Below are 17,620 nucleotides of genomic sequence, written 5' to 3' on the forward strand. Positions count from 1 at the left end.
CTTTTGACAAAAGTGGGGGGGTTAGTTTTACCTACAGTCACAAAACTTGGTATGTATATTGTGCACATCGAGCCGGACAACTTTCTGATTTACAGTCATTAGCTCCGACCAACAGGAAGTCAGATATTTTGGTTTGAATGTGGTTTTGTCTCTCTCTGCCTCTCTCTGACAGAGTTCCCCCAGCCATTCTGTGTGTGTGTGTGTGTGTGTGTGTGTGTGTGTGTGTGTGTGTGTGTGTGTGTGTGTGTGTGTGTGTGTGTGTCTGTGTGGGGAGGGGAGGGAGGGCACACACACACACATAGACAGCCCCCCTGTGTGTGTCTGTGTGGGGAGGGGAGGGAGGGCACACACACAGACAGCCCCCCCTGTCTCTGTGTGTGTGGGGAGGGGGGCAGAAAGACTATTAAAACTAGGTATATTGTGCCATCTAGTGTTTTATACTATGTATACATGTGTTTTTTCTTTTAAACAAGTGTTTTAAAGTACAGTAATTTCAATGAATATATATACCACACTTCATAGGAATTTTCGGTGTTGTGTACTTACAATGGCTGCTGATTTCATGTGGCCGTTAAGTCCATGAGACTGTAGGGTGTCTTATTTTTCATTTTAGGTTTCAGAAGGGTGCTCACGCATACTTTGTGGTTGATATGTGCCCTCGATGCGCACTTTTGCAGAACCCACACTGATGCAAGCTCTAAAGCAGACTTCTTCTTGACAGTCAAAGCGGAGTTACGTTATTGCCCGTCGTGCACAGGAACCCTAAAGGCACCGGGGTGGCGGTTTATATATATATATATATATATATATATATATATATAAATATAGCTGCAAGCAGCGATGGAGGGCCCAAGCCGGTGGCACCGCCACCTCGGTGCCTTTAGTGCAACTAAAGGCACCGGGGTGGCGGTGCCACCGGCTTGGGCCCGTAATCGCTGCTTGCAGCTATATTTTTATTTATTTTTTTATTTAAACATAAATCTGAAGCTAAATCGTTTTCTTTAATAAAAGAAAAGGCTACAACACGTAGGCCTATTAGAATACAGTACAGAGAAATGTAATGTCGGAGCGGGATTTGAGTGAACGCCGTCTTACCGGTGAGCATGTGGGGGGAGAGGTACCAAATTTTCAGTAGTAGCGCGTTACACTACTTTTTACCCGAAAAAGTAGTTACGTTACTGTAACGCGTTACATACAACACTGTATATAATCAAGTTTTAGTTTAAACTCTGGACCAGTAGGTGACACTGACCTTGTAGCGATCCTCCTCAGCAGCCAGCTGCATTCGCAGGCCCTCATTGGTTTTCATCTGCTCCCTTAGCTTCACCTCCATCTTTGTGAGTTCATCGTTTATCATGCTGCACCGCTCTCTCTCCTCCTGCAGGGGGGTAAACGAAATACTTTAGTATATCAAACAGATCCAGTAAGTCAGAGACAAAAAAGAAAAAAGAAAAACTTACACTAAGCAGCTGTTTGCATTTCCTGTATTTGTCATTTTTGTCTGGCTCCTTGCTTGCACTTCTCAGCCTGCCGTGAATGATGGCATCTAGCACAGCATCTGAAGTACCTGGACTTCCTGTTAGCGGTCCAGAGAACACAACAGAATGTCCATACAATGTCCCCAGACATCCTAAAAACATGGAATTTCTAGTTTGTATCGCTTAGTTTGAACTTACCTGGTGCAGATGCCTCTGGACTGGCAGACAAAGGTTCAGACCCTGGACTTCTCTTCACCTGAGCAAAACACAAAGGTTGGTCTACTTTAAGAACTAGCAAACCACTAAAAACTCAAAACACAAGACTCTGCAGGTGGTATAGCTATATTTAGGGCCCAAGCCTTGAAAAGGCGAAGGCCCTATTGTTTTCCTTCGGATTATTATTAGGGCCCAAGCCTTGAAAAGGCGAAGGCCCTATTGTTTTTCTTCGGATTATTATTTATTATTATTTATTATTATTATTATTATTATTTTACTACCTTTTGGGCACTTTTGGGGGCCTTAACATGCTCAAAAACTCTTGAAACTTTGCACAAATGTCAGAACCTGCGGCCATCAGGGCCCGACTGAAGCTGGGACCCGGGCGTGGCAGGGGGGCTCGCCAGCGCCCCCTGGAATGGGATTCAAAAACATGTCCATATATCAAACACGCTTGCATGAAATAATATGAAACTCGGTACACATATAGATCTCATCGGGCCGAACAACTTTCGTGCTCTAAGTTTTACGCCAGTCCAACAGGAAGTCGGCTATTATGGGTTGTATGGAAACGCATGTTCTGGCATTTGAAACACTTGTCCTAGAGAATTCATCGGATGACCACGAAACTCGGTGTGCATGAAGCCAAGACATGGAGGATGATAAATTGCGAGGGGATTTTTGATATCTCGAACGGTTTGGCTGTGGCGAGGAAACAAATTTATGGCGAATATTGGAAACAGGAAGTGTGTTATAACATCCTCATACATTAATTGATCTTGATGAAACTTCAGCAGTGTGTTCGCTGTAAGAGGCCGATCACATGGATGTGACTATTGTGAGTCAAAGTTATAGCGCCACCAACTGGCAGCAGGAAGTGTGTCACTTTCAAGATACTTTTGACCCAAGAGGGGGGGTTAGTTTTACCTACAGTCACAAAAATCTATATATGTATTCTTCTCCTTGAGCCGGACAACTTTCTAATTTACAGTCATTAGCTCAGACCAACAGAATAGGGCTATTTAATAAAAATCAAGTCATACATAGGGCTATACTGCCCTCTAGTGATGTATGACAGTCAATGCCAGCATGTAAGGTCTAAATGAGATCAAAATAGTTCAGACATAAATATATATTTATTAGGGTGACTGTGTGAGGATATTTTCCCACCGGTTAATCGACGTGTGACACCGGCGGGAGCTTTTAAATCGCTAACTTAAAAGCGAAAGTAAGTACTGGACGTCCAGTAGGAATGAACTAAAACACACTCTGTTCTGCTCGTTCCTCGCCGTGAACGCGTTATTGCTTGAATTGCGAGTTCAATAGCCTATTATTCTTAATGGAAAACAATAAAACAGTACAATGACAGATTCGCTTAAATAGTCGTTTTTACACAAAATATTCCGTCATCATCTTTTCAGTCTGCTCTTCACCCATGATGATTAATGAAATTGGACTGATCTTTGCTGCGACTCTCGTTCAACTCACGTTTTATTAAGCGGACACGTTCAGGTTTTAATAGGTTAGTGCCCGTTCTCTAACTAAACTAAATTATTTTAACACACACACACACACACACACACACACACACACACACACACACACACACACACGTGCATTGCAATCTCAAATCGACGGTGGAGCGCGATTATATATTTAAATCTGTATATTGTAGCCTAATATCTGTACCTAGTCACACCCCTACTCTTATTAAATGTATGCTTCATATTTCATTTTTAATTTCTAAATTTGATCAATAAATTAAATTATTTAGAATAATAAGACACTATAGGGACACCCTGTGGCTGATCAAATTAAATATTTTAAACTGAAAAATAACAATGCATTAAATAATGTTATGAGATTGTTTTAAATATAAGTTAATTAACGATCGTTGGAAAGAATGATAGGCTATACTTTTGAACATAACACTAAACCTCCTTTAAGTGTCGCAAGGCGACCGTCTTAATGAGCGAGTCATTGATTCATTCGTTCAAACGAGTCGTTTGAACGACTGAGTCATTAATGAATGAGACAGTTGTCTATTGATTGATAATTGAATCTTTGAGTCAAGCGATTCTTTCAAAAAGCGGAATCATTCACTAATGAAAAAACACTGTGAGATGCGCGATGGTTCTGCTGTGATCTTTGTTGAACTATTTTCGCTGCTGAAACAGAACAAAAACAGGAACATTGCATCTAAAGTGTAATTGACTCATTTTATGCATTTATTGAACTGTTGTATGAAATCAATGTCAATTTTTCAATTGTGATGGTGGTATTCATGAAAAGAGGACTCGTCGTGTGAGGTTGCTTAACTGTATCATGTTAGAAAATATGAAAACGCCCCATTTTTTAATTGTTCACTGGGATTATTTTGTGAGTGCTTCGCAACATTGTTACCGTGAGTAATGTATTTATAATGCACTATCGATAGCAGCTTACAATAAATGTTATAATCAGGATTTTGTTTCTTTTTTCCCCATGTTCTAATCAGGTTGGGCAAGTAAAATTATCTTTGTCTCAACCATGCGCTTTTTAGTTTCATGATTTGGCTCTATAGTTCGGGGTGGATTGCTTGAATTGTGAGTTCAATAGCCTATTGTTCTTACAGTAAATGAAATCGGACTCCTGCTGCTGATCTTTGCTGCTTAAAATAAACAGATTACTGCTCTGTTTGAGGACAAGAAATTAAAACCAATGCAATATGATGAATGTCCAAAAGATGGCACCGACAGACTGTTTTTAAATGAGGTTGGATAATTTTTTTTTGCTTTTAAACTGTGTGTGTGTGTGTGTGTGTGTGTGAGAGAGAGAGATTTTGGTTGGGTGACAGTTGTAGGTTACAGTTTGACAAGAGTTTATAGTTTAACAAAACACATACCGGTATATATATATATATGTATATATAAATTTTTTTTTCTTATATGTGCCCTCGATGCGCACTTTTGCAGAACCCACACTGATGCAAGCTCTAAAGCAGACTTCTTCTCGACAGTCAAAGCGGAGTTACGTTATTGCCCGTCGTGCACAGGAACCCGAAAGGCACCGGGGTGGCGGCTTTTTATATATATATATATATATATATATATATATATATATAAATAAATATAGCTGCAAGCAGCGATGTAGGGCCCAAGCCGGTGGCAGCGCCAGCCCGGTGCCTTTAGTGTAACTAAAGGCACCAGGGTGCCGGTGCCACCGGCTTGGGCCCGTAATCGCTGCTTGCAGCTATATTTTATTCTTCTTCTTCTTCTTTATTATTATTATTTTACTACCTTTTGGGCACTTTTGGGGGCCTTAACGTGCTCAAAAACTCTTGAAACTTTGCACAAATGTCAGAACCCGCGGCCATTAGAGCCGGACTGAAGCTGGGACCCGGGCGTGGCAGGGGGGCTCGCCAGCGCCCCCTGGAATGGGATTCAAAAACATGTCCATATCTCAAACACGCTTGCATGTAATAATATGAAACTCGGTACAAATATATATCTCATCGGGCCGAACAACTTTCGTGCTCTAAGTTTTACGCCAGTCCAACAGGAAGTCGGTTATTATGGGTTATATGGAAACGCATGTTCTGGCATTTGAAACACTTCTCCTAGAGAATTCATCGGATGACCACGAAACTCGGTGTGCATGAAGCCAAGACATGGAGGATGATAAATTGCGAGGGGATTTTTGATATCTCGAACGGTTTGGCCGTGGCGAGGAAACAAATTTATGGCGAATATTGGAAACAGGAAGTGTGTTATAACATCCTCATACATTAATTGATCTTGATGAAACTTCAGCAGTGTGTTCGCTGTAAGAGGCCGATCACATGGATGTGACTATTGTGAGTCAAAGTTATAGCGCCACCAACTGGCAGCAGGAAGTGTGTCACTTTCAAAATGCTTTGAAATCACCCTCTTATTTTTACCGATTTGCTTCAAACTTCATCTGTATAATGTAAACACACGGCAGATGTAGACCTGTGAAAGGATTATTGATATCTTAAATACTGTTGCCATGGCAACGCATCAAACTTTAATATTCTTTTTTAAAGTTTTTGAGACTCTTAGCATACTTGAAATTGCATGAAACTCGACAGACACTTTACATTTATTGCCTAGTACACTTGTGCAAAGTTTCAGAAATGGGCGTGGTAAGGGGCTCAGTAGCGCCACCTTTAGTCAAAAAGGGGGTATTAGTTTTACCTACAGTAACAAAAAACGGTATCTAGATTTATCTCCACGAGCCGGACAACTTTCTAATTTACAGTCATTAGCTCCGACCAACAGGAAGTCAGATATTTTGGTTTGAATGTGATTTGATGGGAATTTTGCCAGTCTCTCTCAGTGTCTGTGTGTGTGAGAGAGGAGGGGGGCTTTATTTTAACCCTTTCTCTGCTGTGTGGGACTTCTCGAGCACTTTTGGGGCCCTTAACGTGCTCGAAAACTCTTGAAACTTTGCACACAGGTCAGAACCTGCGGCCATCAGGGCCGGCCTGAAGCTGGTACCCGGGCGTGGCAGGGGAGCTCAACAGCGCCCCCTTGAACGTGGTCCGAAAACTTGGTCCATATATCAAACACGTTTGCATGTAATAATATGAAACTCGGTACACATATAGATTTAATCGGGCCGAACAACTTTCGTGCTCTAAGTTTTACGCCAGTCCAACAGGAAGTCGGCCATTATGGGCTGTATGAAAATGCATGCCCCTGGAATTTGATATACTCCTCCAAGAAAAATTATCCTATCGCCACCAAACTCGGTCAGCATGAAGTAAAGACATTGAGGACGCTAAATTGCTGACGGATTTTTGATATCTCGAACGGTTTGGCCGTGGCGAGGAAACGATGTTATGGCGAGAAAAGAAAAATACAATGTGTTATAACGTCTTCATACATTTATTGATCTTGATGAAACTTCAGCAGTGTGTTTGTTGTAAGAGGGCGATCACATGGATGTGACTATTATGAGTCAAAGTTATAGCGCCACCAACTGGCAGCAGGAAGTGTGTTACTTTCAAGATACTTTTGACTAAAGTGGGGGGGGTATTTTTACCTACAGTCACAAAACTCGGTCTGTATATTGTGCTTATCGATCCGGACAACTTTCTCATTTACAGTCATTAGCTCCGACCAACAGGAAGTCAGATATTTTGGTTTGAATGTGGTTTTGTCTCTCTCTGTGTGTGGGGAGGGAGGGAGGGCACACACACAGACAGCCCCCCCTTTTCTGTGTGTGTTTGGAGGGGAGCAGAAATACTCACACTGATACAAGCTCTAAAGCAGACTTCTTCTCTACAGTCAAAGCGGGGTTACGTTATTGCCCGTCGTGCACAGGAACCCGAAAGGCAACGGGGTGGCGGCTTTTTATATATATATATATATATATATATATATATATATATATATATATATATATATATATATAAATAAATATAGCTGCAAGCAGCGATGGAGGGCCCAAGGCGGTGGCAGCGCCAGCCCGGTGCCTTTAGTGTAACTAAAGGCACCAGGGTGGTGGTGCCACCGGCTTGGGCCCGTAATCGCTGCTTGCAGCTATATTTATTATTATTTTTCTTACGACTATTCGGGCACTTTTGGGTCTCTTAACGTGCTCGAAAACTCTTGAAACTTTGCACACGGGTCAGAACCCGCGGCCATTAGAGCCGGACTGAAGCTGGTACCCGAGCGTGGCAGGGGGGCTCGACAGCGCCCCCTGGAACGCGGTCCGAAAACTTGGTCCATAAATCAAACACGCTTGCGTGGAATAATATGAAACTCGGTACACTTATAGATCTCATCGGTTCATATATCCTTCGTGCTCTGACTTTTTACCCCAGCCCAACAGGAAGTCGGCTATTTGGCGTAGTTTAAAAAACACATGCAATGGAATTTAAAATACTCCTCCTAGAAAATTCAACCAATCACCACGAAACTCGGTGTGCATGAAGTCAAGACATGGAGGATGAAAAATTGCCAGGGGATTTTTGATATCTCGAACGGTTTGGCCGTGGCGAGGAAACGAATTTATGGCGAATATTGGAAACAGGAAGTGTGTTATAACATCCTCATACATTAATTGATCTGGATGAAACTTCAGCAGTGTGTTCGCTGTAAGAGGCCGATCACATGGATGTGACTATTGTGAGTCAAAGTTATAGCGCCACCAACTGGCAGCAGGAAGTGTGTCACTTTCAAAATGCTTTAAAATCACCCTCTTATTTTTACCCGATTTGCTTCAAACTTTATGTGTATAATGTAAACACACGCAGATGTAGACCTGTGAAAGGATTATTGATATCTTAAATACTGTTGCCATGGCAACGCATCAAACTTTAATATTCTTTTTTAAAGTTTTTGAGACTCTTAACATGCTTGAAATTGCATGAAACTCGACAGACACTTTACATTTATTGCCTAGTACACTTGTGCAAAGTTTCAGAAACGGGCGTGGTAAGGGGCTCAGTAGCGCCACCTTTAGTCAAAAATGGGGTATTAGTTTTACCTACAGTAACAAAAATCGGTATTTATATTTATCTCCCCGAGCCGGACAACTTTCTAATTTACAGTCATTAGCTCCGACCAACAGGAAGTCAGATATTTTGGTTTGAATGTGATTTGATGGGAATTTTGCCAGTCTCTCTCAGTGTCTGTGTGTGTGAGAGAGGAGGGGGGGCTTTATTTTAACCCTTTCTCTGCTGTGTGGGACTTCTCGGGCACTTTTGGGGCCCTTAACGTGCTCGAAAACTCTTGAAACTTTGCACACAGGTCAGAACCTGCGGCCATCAGGGCCGGGCTGAAGCTGGTACCCGGGCGTGGCAGGGGGGCTCAACAGCGCCCCCTTTAACGGGGTCCGAAAACTTGGTCCATATATCAAACACGCTTGCATGTAATAATATGAAACTCGGTACACATATAGATCTCATCGGGCCGAACAACTTTCGTGCTCTAAGTTTTACGCCAGTCCAACAGGAAGTCGGCTATTATGGGTTGTATGAAAACGCACGCCCCTGGAATTTTATATACTCCTCCTAGAAAATTCTTCCGATCGCCACCAAACTCAGTCAACATGAAGTCAAGACATGGAGGATGCTAAATTGCGGACGGATTTTTGATATCTCGAACGGTTTGGCCGTGGCGAGGAAACGAATTTATGGCGAGAAAAGAGAAACACGATGTGTTATAACGTCTTCATACATTAATTGATCTTGATGAAACTTCAGCAGTGTGTTCGCTGTAAGAGGCCCATCACATAGATATAACTAATGTGAGTCAAAGTTATAGCGCCACCAACTGGCAGCAAGAAGTGTGTTACTTTCAAGATGCTTTTGACAAAAGTGGGGGGTTAGTTTTACCTACAGTAACAAAACTCAGAATGTATTTTGTGCACATCGAGCCGGACAACTTTCTCATGTACAGTCATTAGCTCCGACCAACAGGAAGTCAGATATTTTGGTTTGAATGTGGTTTTGTCTCTCTCTGCCAGAGTTCCCCCTGCCATTCTGTGTGTGTGAGTGAGTGTGTGTGTGTGTGTGGAGAGGGGAGGGCACACACACAGACAGTCCCCCAGTGATGCGCGGGTTGATCCAAAATGAGCGGGTGCCTGCGGTCACCCGCGGATACCCGCGGTTATTTTTAATGATATTCGGGTCGCGGTCGGTCGGGTCGTTTGAAATAAAGATGCCAATTAAACCTTTGTAATTTATATAGTACTAGACACAATAATGTTCTATGAAATACATAGGTCTACACTTTATTGGCTGAATAACTGCGCGAGGATGACGCACGAGCTCAGTCTGCAGCAGAGATGACAGCGGGAAATCCTTATTTACCTGAATGTTGAGCGCGTTATTAACTTTTGAATAAAAGCTGACGCGGGACAAAATGCCCGATTTCCCAACACGTTGAACTGAGCAATGCCATTGTGCCATTTTAATAGGCTACTTTTAAACGCATATAGCTCAGTAATGTCAGTTTTATGTATTTGCTGAGAGGGGGCGGGATTTTTGTTGGGAAAGTCCGGGGAGAGAAGCACACTTCGATTAGACTGGATAAACACATGCAGCATCTTAATTGTTAAGAAAATGAAACGAAATAAATGAATAAATCAAGCCTTTATTACAAAACACTAGGGGATATCATACAGCATTCAGAAAAATGCGCACCCCTAGTTCCTCCGTCTATGGCCCATGACGCGATGAGCATTTACTAGCTACTTTAAAATAACGCGGGTCAGAAAGCGGGTCGGGTACAATATTTTCTTTCTTTTTTTTTGCGGTCCGAGTTGCGGGCGGGTTAGTTGAAAACGTCGGTCGGGTGCGGGTTGTTTATACATTGACCCGCGCATCACTGCAGCCCCCCCCTGTCTGTGTGTGTGGGGAGGGGGGCAGAAAGACTCTATTAATAATAGGTATATTGTGCCATCTAGTGTTTTATACTATGTATATGTGTTTTTTTCTTTTAAACAAGTGTTTTAAAGTACAGTAATTTCAATGAATATATATACCACACTTCATAGGAATTTTCGGTGTTGTGTACTTACAATGGCTGCTGATTTCATGTGTCCGTTAAGTCCATGAGACTGTAGGGTGTCTAATTTTTCATTTTAGGTTTCAGAAGGGTGTTCACGCATACTTTGTGGTTGATATGTGCCCTCGATGCGCACTATTGCAGAACCCACACTGATGCAAGCTCTAAAGCAGACTTCTTCTCGAGAGTCAAAGCGGAGTTACGTTATTGCCCGTCGTGCACAGGAACCCTAAATGCACCGGGGTGGCGGTTTTTATATATATATATATATATATATATATATATATATATATATAAATATAGCTGCAAGCAGCGATGGAGGGCCCAAGCCGGTGGCACCGCCACCTCGGTGCCTTTAACTAAAGGCACCGGGGTGGCGGTGCCACCGGCTTGGGCTCGTAATCGCTGCTTGCAGCTATATTTAGGGCCCAAGCCTTGAAAAGGCGAAGGCCCTATTGTTTTCCTCCGGATTATTAGGGCCCAAGCCTTGAAAAGGCGAAGGCCCTATTGTTTTCCAAAGGATTATTCTTCTTAACTATTATTATTATTATTATTATTATATTACTACCTTTTGGGCACTTTTGGGGGCCTTAACGTGCTCAAAAACTCTTGAAACTTTGCACAAATGTCAGAACCCACGGCCATTAGAGCCGGACTGAAGCTGGTACCCGGGCGTGGCAGGGGGGCTCGACAGCGCCCGCTGGAACGCGGTCCGAAAACTTGGTCCATAAATCAAACACGCTTGCATTAAATAATATATAACTCGGTACACTTATAGATCTCATCGGTTCATATATCCTTCGTGCTCTGACTTTTTACCCCAGCCCAACAGGAAGTCGGCTATTTGGCGTAGTTTAAAAAACACATGCAATGGAATTTAAAATACTCCTCCTAGACGATTCAACCAATCACCACGAAACTCGGTGTGCATGAAGTCAAGACATGGAGGATGATAAATTGCGAGGGGATTTTTGATATCTCGAACGGTTTGGCCGTGGCGAGGAAACGAATTTATGGCGAATATTGGAAACAGGAAGTGTGTTATAACATCCTCATACATTAATTGATCTTGATGAAACTTCAGCAGTGTGTTCGTTGTAAGAGGCCAATCGCATGGATGTGACTATTGTGAGTCAAAGTTATAGCGCCACCAACTGGCAGCAGGAAGTGTGTCACTTTCAAAATGCTTTGAATTCACCCTCTTATTTTTACCCGATTTGCTTCAAACTTTATGTGTATAATGTAAACACACGGCAGATGTAGACCTGTGAAAGAATTATTGATATCTTAAATACTGTTGCCATGGCAACGCTTTAAACTTTAATATTCTTTTTGGGTGCATTTGAGGCTCTTAACATGCTTCAAATTGCATGAAACTCAACATGCATATCAGATTTATTAGGTACTAGGCATGTGTGAAGTTTCAGAAACGGACGTGGTAAGGGGCTCAGTAGCGCCACCTTTAGTCAAAAATGGGGTATTAGTTTTACCTACAGTAACAAAAATCGGTATTTATATTTATCTCCCCGAGCCGGACAACTTTCTAATTTACAGTCATTAGCTCCGACCAACAGGAAGTCAGATATTTTGGTTTGAATGTGATTTGATGGGAATTTTGCCAGTCTCTCTCAGTGTCTGTGTGTGTGAGAGAGGAGGGGGGCTTTATTTTAACCCTTTCTCTGCTGTGTGGGACTTCTCGGGCACTTTTGGGGCCCTTAACGTGCTCGAAAACTCTTGAAACTTTGCACACAGGTCAGAACCTGCGGCCATCAGGGCCGGCCTGAAGCTGGTACCCGGGCGTGGCAGGGGAGCTCAACAGCGCCCCCTTGAACGTGGTCCGAAAAACTTGGTCCATATATCAAACACGTTTGCATGTAATAATATGAAACTCGGTACACATATAGATTTAATCGGGCCGAACAACTTTCGTGCTCTAAGTTTTACGCCAGTCCAACAGGAAGTCGGCTATTATGGGCTGTATGAAAATGCATGCCCCTGGAATTTGATATACTCCTCCAAGAAAAATTATCCTATCGCCACCAAACTCGGTCAGCATGAAGTCAAGACATTGAGGACGCTAAATTGCGGACGGATTTTTGATATCTCGAACGGTTTGGCCGTGGCGAGGAAACGAAGTTATGGCGAGAAAAGAAAAACACAATGTGTTATAACGTCTTCATACATTTATTGATCTTGATGAAACTTCAGCAGTGTGTTTGTTGTAAGAGGGCGATCACATGGATGTGACTATTGTGAGTCAAAGTTATAGCGCCACCAACTGGCAGCAGGAAGTGTGTTACTTTCAAGATACTTTTGACTAAAGTGGGTGGGTTATTTTTACCTACAGTCACAAAACTCGGTCTCTATATTGTGCTTATCGATCCGGACAACTTTCTCATTTACAGTCATAAGCTCCGACCAACAGGAAGTCAGATATTTTGGTTTGAATGTGGTTTTGTCTCTCTCTGACAGAGTTCCCCCTGCCATTCTCTGTGTGTGTGTGTGTGTGTGTGTGTGGGGGGGGGGGGGAGGGAGGGAGGGCACACACACAGACAGCCCCCCCCCTTTTCTGTGTGTGTTTGGAGGGGAGCAGAAAGACTCACACTGATGCAAGCTCTAAAGCAGACTTCTTCTCGACAGTCAAAGCGGGGATACGTTATTGCCCGTCGTGCACAGGAACCCGAAAGGCAACGGGGTGGCGGCTTTATATATATATATATATATATATATATATATATATATATATATATATATATATATATATATATATATATATATTTATTATTATTTTTCTTACGACTATTCGGGCACTTTTGGGTCTCTTAACGTGCTCAAAAACTCTTGAAACTTTGCACACGGGTCAGAACCCGCGGCCATTAGAGCCGGACTGAAGCTGGTACCCGGGCGTGGCAGGGAGGCTCGACAGCGCCCCCTGGAACGGGGTCCGAAAACTTGGTCCATAAATCAAACACGCTTGCATGAAATAATATGAAACTCGGTACACTTATAGATCTCATCGGTTCATATATCCTTCATGCTCTGACTTTTTACCCCAGCCCAACAGGAAGTCGGCTATTTGGGGTAGTTAGAAAAACGCATTCAATGGAATTTAAAATACTCCTCCTAGACGATTCAACCAATCGCCACGAAACTCGGTGTGCATGAAGTCAAGACATGGAGGATGATAAATTGCGAGGGGATTTTTGATATCTCGAACGGTTTGGCCGTGGCGAGGAAACGAATTTATGGCGAATATTGGAAACAGGAAGTGTGTTATAACATCCTCATACATTAACTGATCTTGATGAAACTTCAGCAGTGTGTTCGCTGTAAGAGGCCGATCACATGGATGTGACTATTGTGAGTCAAAGTTATAGCGCCACCAACTGGTAGCAGGAAGTGTGTCACTTTCAAAATGCTTTGAATTCACCCTCTTATTTTTACCCGATTTGCTTCAAACTTCATCTGTATAATGTAAACACACGGCAGATGTAGACCTGTGAAAGGATTATTGATATCTTTAATACTGTCGCCATGGCAACGCTTTAAACTTTTATATTCTTTTTGGATGCATTTGAGGCTCTTAACATACTTCAAATTGCATGAAACTCAACATGCATATCACATTTATTGTCTAATAGACATGTGCGAAGTTTCAGAAACAGGCGTGGTAAGGGGCTCAGTAGCGCCACCTTTAGTCAAAAATGGGGTATTAGTTTTACCTACAGTAACCAAAATCGGTATCTATATTTATCTCCCCGAGCCGGACAACTTTCTAATTTACAGTCATTAGCTCCGACCAACAGGAAGTCAGATATTTTGGTTTGAATGTGTACTTTTAGGAGCATTTTCCCTCTGCCCCTCTGCGTCTGTGTGTGTGTGTGTGTGTGAGGAGGGGGGCTAGTTTAGTTTAACCCTTTCTCTGCTGTGTGCAAAATCTCGGGCACTTTTGGGGCCCTTAACGTGCTCGAAAACTCTTGAAATTTTGCACACAGGTCAGAACCATCAGGGCCGGGCTGAAGCTGGTACCCGGGCGTGGCAGGGGGTCTCGACAGCGCCCCCTGGAATGGGATTCAAACACTTGTCCGTATATCAAACACGCTTGCATGTAATAATATGAAACTCGGTACACATATAGATCTCATCGGGCCGAACAACTTTCGTGCTCTAAGTTTTACGCCAGTCCAACAGGAAGTCGGCTATTATGGGCTGTATGGAAACGCATGTTCTGGCATTTGAAACACTCTTTCTAGAAAATTCATCCAATCGCAACCAAACTCGGTCAACATGAAGTCAAGACATTGAGGATACTAAATTGCTGACGGATTTTTGATATCTCGAACAGTTTGGCCGTGGCGAGGAAACGAAATTATGGCGAGAAAAGAGAAACACGATGTGTTATAACGTCTTCATACATTAATTGATCTTGATGATACTTCAGTAGCGTGTTTGTTGTAAGAGAGCGATCACATGGATGTAACTAATGTGAGTCAAAGTTATAGCGCCACCAACTGGCAGCAGGAAGTGTTACTTTTGACAAAAGTGGGGGGGTTAGTTTTACCTACAGTCACAAAACTTGGTATGTATATTGTGCACATCGAGCCGGACAACTTTCTGATTTACAGTCATTAGCTCCGACCAACAGGAAGTCAGATATTTTGGTTTGAATGTGGTTTTGTCTCTCTGCCTCTCTCTGACAGAGTTCCCCCAGCCATTCTGTGTGTGTGTGTGTGTGTGTGTGTGTGTGTGTGTGTGTGTGTGTGTGTGTGTGTGTGTGTGTGTGTGTGTGTGTGTGTGTGTGTGTGTGTCTGTGTGTGTGTGTCTGTGTGGGGAGGGGAGGGAGGGCACACACACAGACAGCCCCCCTGTCTGTGTGTGTGGGGAGGGGAGCAGAAAGACTATGAACAATTGTGCCATCTAGTGTTTTATACTATGTATAAATGTGTTTTTTATTTTAAACAAGTGTTTTAAAGTACACTAATTTCAATTAATGATATGCTGCATTTTTATGTATATTTAAACATTATCAAAGTTAGGATGTCATTTTTTTAGTTTCAAAACTTATCTGTCTCTATCTCCCTTTGGCTGTCATTACCCTCCCCTCACTCCCACAGTCTCACTTATTTCTTTCTGTATCAAATAATATTACCATAAACAAAAAGTTTGAGTTTCTTTTTCAATCAATGTATTATGTGTAACTTAAAAATAAGCAGATTAAACAGATATGTTTGAGGGCAAGACATGAAAATGATTAAATATAATATAGTATTAGTAAAAGAGTGCAGTATAGGGTTGGATGAATCAGATAAATAACATATTTTGTAAAAAAAAACATTTGGTTAAATAAAATCGAGTGATACATAGGGCTATATTGCCCTCTCGACAGTCAAAGCGGGTTACGTTATTGCCCGTCGTGCACAGGAACCCGAAAGGCAAAGGGGTGGCGGCTTTATATATATATATATATATATATATATATATATATATATATATATATATATATATGTATATATATATAAATAAATATAGCTGCAAGCAGCGATGGAGGGCCCAAGCCGGGGGCACCGCCACCCCGGTGCCTTTAGTGTAACTAAAGGCACCAGGGTGGCGGTGCCACCGGCTTGGGCCCGTAATCGCTGCTTGCAGCTATATTTATTTATATATATATATACATATATATATATATATATATATATATATATATATATATATATATATTTATTATTATTTTTCTTACGACTATTTGGGCACTTTTGGGGGCCTTAACGTGCTCAAAAACTCTTGAAACTTTGCACACGGGTCAGAACCCGCGGCCATTAGAGCCGGACTGAAGCTGGTACCCGGGCGTGGCAGGGGGGCTCGACAGCGCCCCCTGGAACGGGGTCCGAAAACTTGGTCCATAAATCAAACACGCTTGCATGAAATAATATGAAACTCGGTACACGTATAGATCTCATCGGTTCATATATCCTTCATGCTCTGACTTTTTACCCCAGTCAGACAGGAAGTCGGCTATTTGGGGTAGTTAGAAAAACGCATTTAATGGAATTTAAAATACTCCTCCTAGACGATTCAACCACTCGCCACGAAACTCAGTGTGCATGAAGTCAAGACATGGAGGATGATAAATTGCGAGGGGATTTTTGATATCTCGAACGGTTTGGCCGTGGCGAGGAAACGAAATTATGGCGAATATTGGAAACAGGAAGTGTGTTATAACATCCTCATACATTAATTGATCTTGATGAAACTTCAGCAGTGTGTTCGCTGTAAGAGGCCGATCACATGGGTGTGACTATTGTGAGTCAAAGTTATAGCGCCACCAACTGGCAGCAGGAAGTGTGTCACTTTCAAAATGCTTTGAATTCACCCTCTTATTTTTACCCGATTTGCTTCAAACTTCATCTGTATAATGTAAACACACGACAGATGTAGACCTGGGAAAGGATTATTGATATCTTTAATACTGTCGCCATGGCAACGCTTTAAACTTTTATATTCTTTTTGGATGCATTTGAGGCTCTTAACATGCTTCAAATTGCATGAAACTCATCATGCATATCACATTTATTGCCTAGTACACTTGTGCGAAGTTTCAGAAACGGGCGTGGTAAGGGGCTCAGTAGCGCCACCTTTAGTCAAAAATGGGGTATTAGTTTTACCCACAGTAACCAAACTCGGTACGTATATTCTTCTCTTCGATCCGGACAACTTTCTAATTTACAGTCATTAGCTCCGACCAACAGGAAGTCAGATATTTTGGTTTGAATGTGTACTTTTCGGAGCATTTTCCCTCTGCCCCTCTGCGTCTCTGTGTGTGTGTGTGTGAGAGAGGAGGGGGGCTAGTTTAGTTTAACCCTTTCTCTGCTGTGAGCAAAATCTCTGGCACTTTTGAGGGCCTTAACATGCTCGAAAACTCTTGAAATTTTGCACACAGGTCAGAACCCACGGCCATCAGGGCCGGACTGAAGCTGGTACCCGGGCGTGGCAGGGGGGCTCGACAGCGCCCCCTGGAATGGGATTCGAACACTTGTCCGTATATCAAAAACGCTTGCATGTAATAATATGAAACTCGGTACACATATAGATCTCATCGGGCCGAACAACTTTCGTGCTCTAAGTTTTACGCCAGTCCAACAGGAAGTCGGCTATTATGGGTTGTATGAAAACGCATGTCCCTGGAATTTTATATACTCCTCCTAGAAAAATTATCCTATCGCCACCAAACTCGGTCAGCATGAAGTCAAGACATTGAGGATACTAAATTGCTGACGGATTTTTGATATCTCGAACGGTTTGGCCGTGGCGAGGAAACGAAATTATGGTGAGAAAAGAGAAACACGATGTGTTATAACGTCTTCATACATTAATTGATCTTGATGAAACTTCAGTAGCGTGTTTGTTGTA

The 17,620-nt window shown here is 42.4% G+C and overlaps 1 protein-coding gene across 1 annotated transcript in view; it reads right to left on the bottom strand.

Annotated features, from left to right (window-relative positions):
* Positions 1–17,620, bottom strand: part of LOC307007846 (uncharacterized protein) — a 48,173-nt gene that overhangs the window by 12,403 nt on the left and 18,150 nt on the right. Inside the window, exons 2-4 of the mRNA XM_079630223.1 lie at positions 1,677–1,734; positions 1,461–1,576; positions 1,253–1,378 (exon numbers count right to left, since the gene is read on the bottom strand). Of these exons, the coding sequence (XP_079486349.1) occupies positions 1,253–1,378; positions 1,461–1,576; positions 1,677–1,734 (300 nt within the window). The remainder of the gene's footprint in view (positions 1–1,252; positions 1,379–1,460; positions 1,577–1,676; positions 1,735–17,620) is intronic.

The sequence above is a fragment of the Phoxinus phoxinus genome (genome assembly GCF_949152265.1).
Source record: "Phoxinus phoxinus genome assembly, chromosome: 12".
NCBI lineage: Eukaryota > Metazoa > Chordata > Actinopteri > Cypriniformes > Leuciscidae > Phoxinus > Phoxinus phoxinus.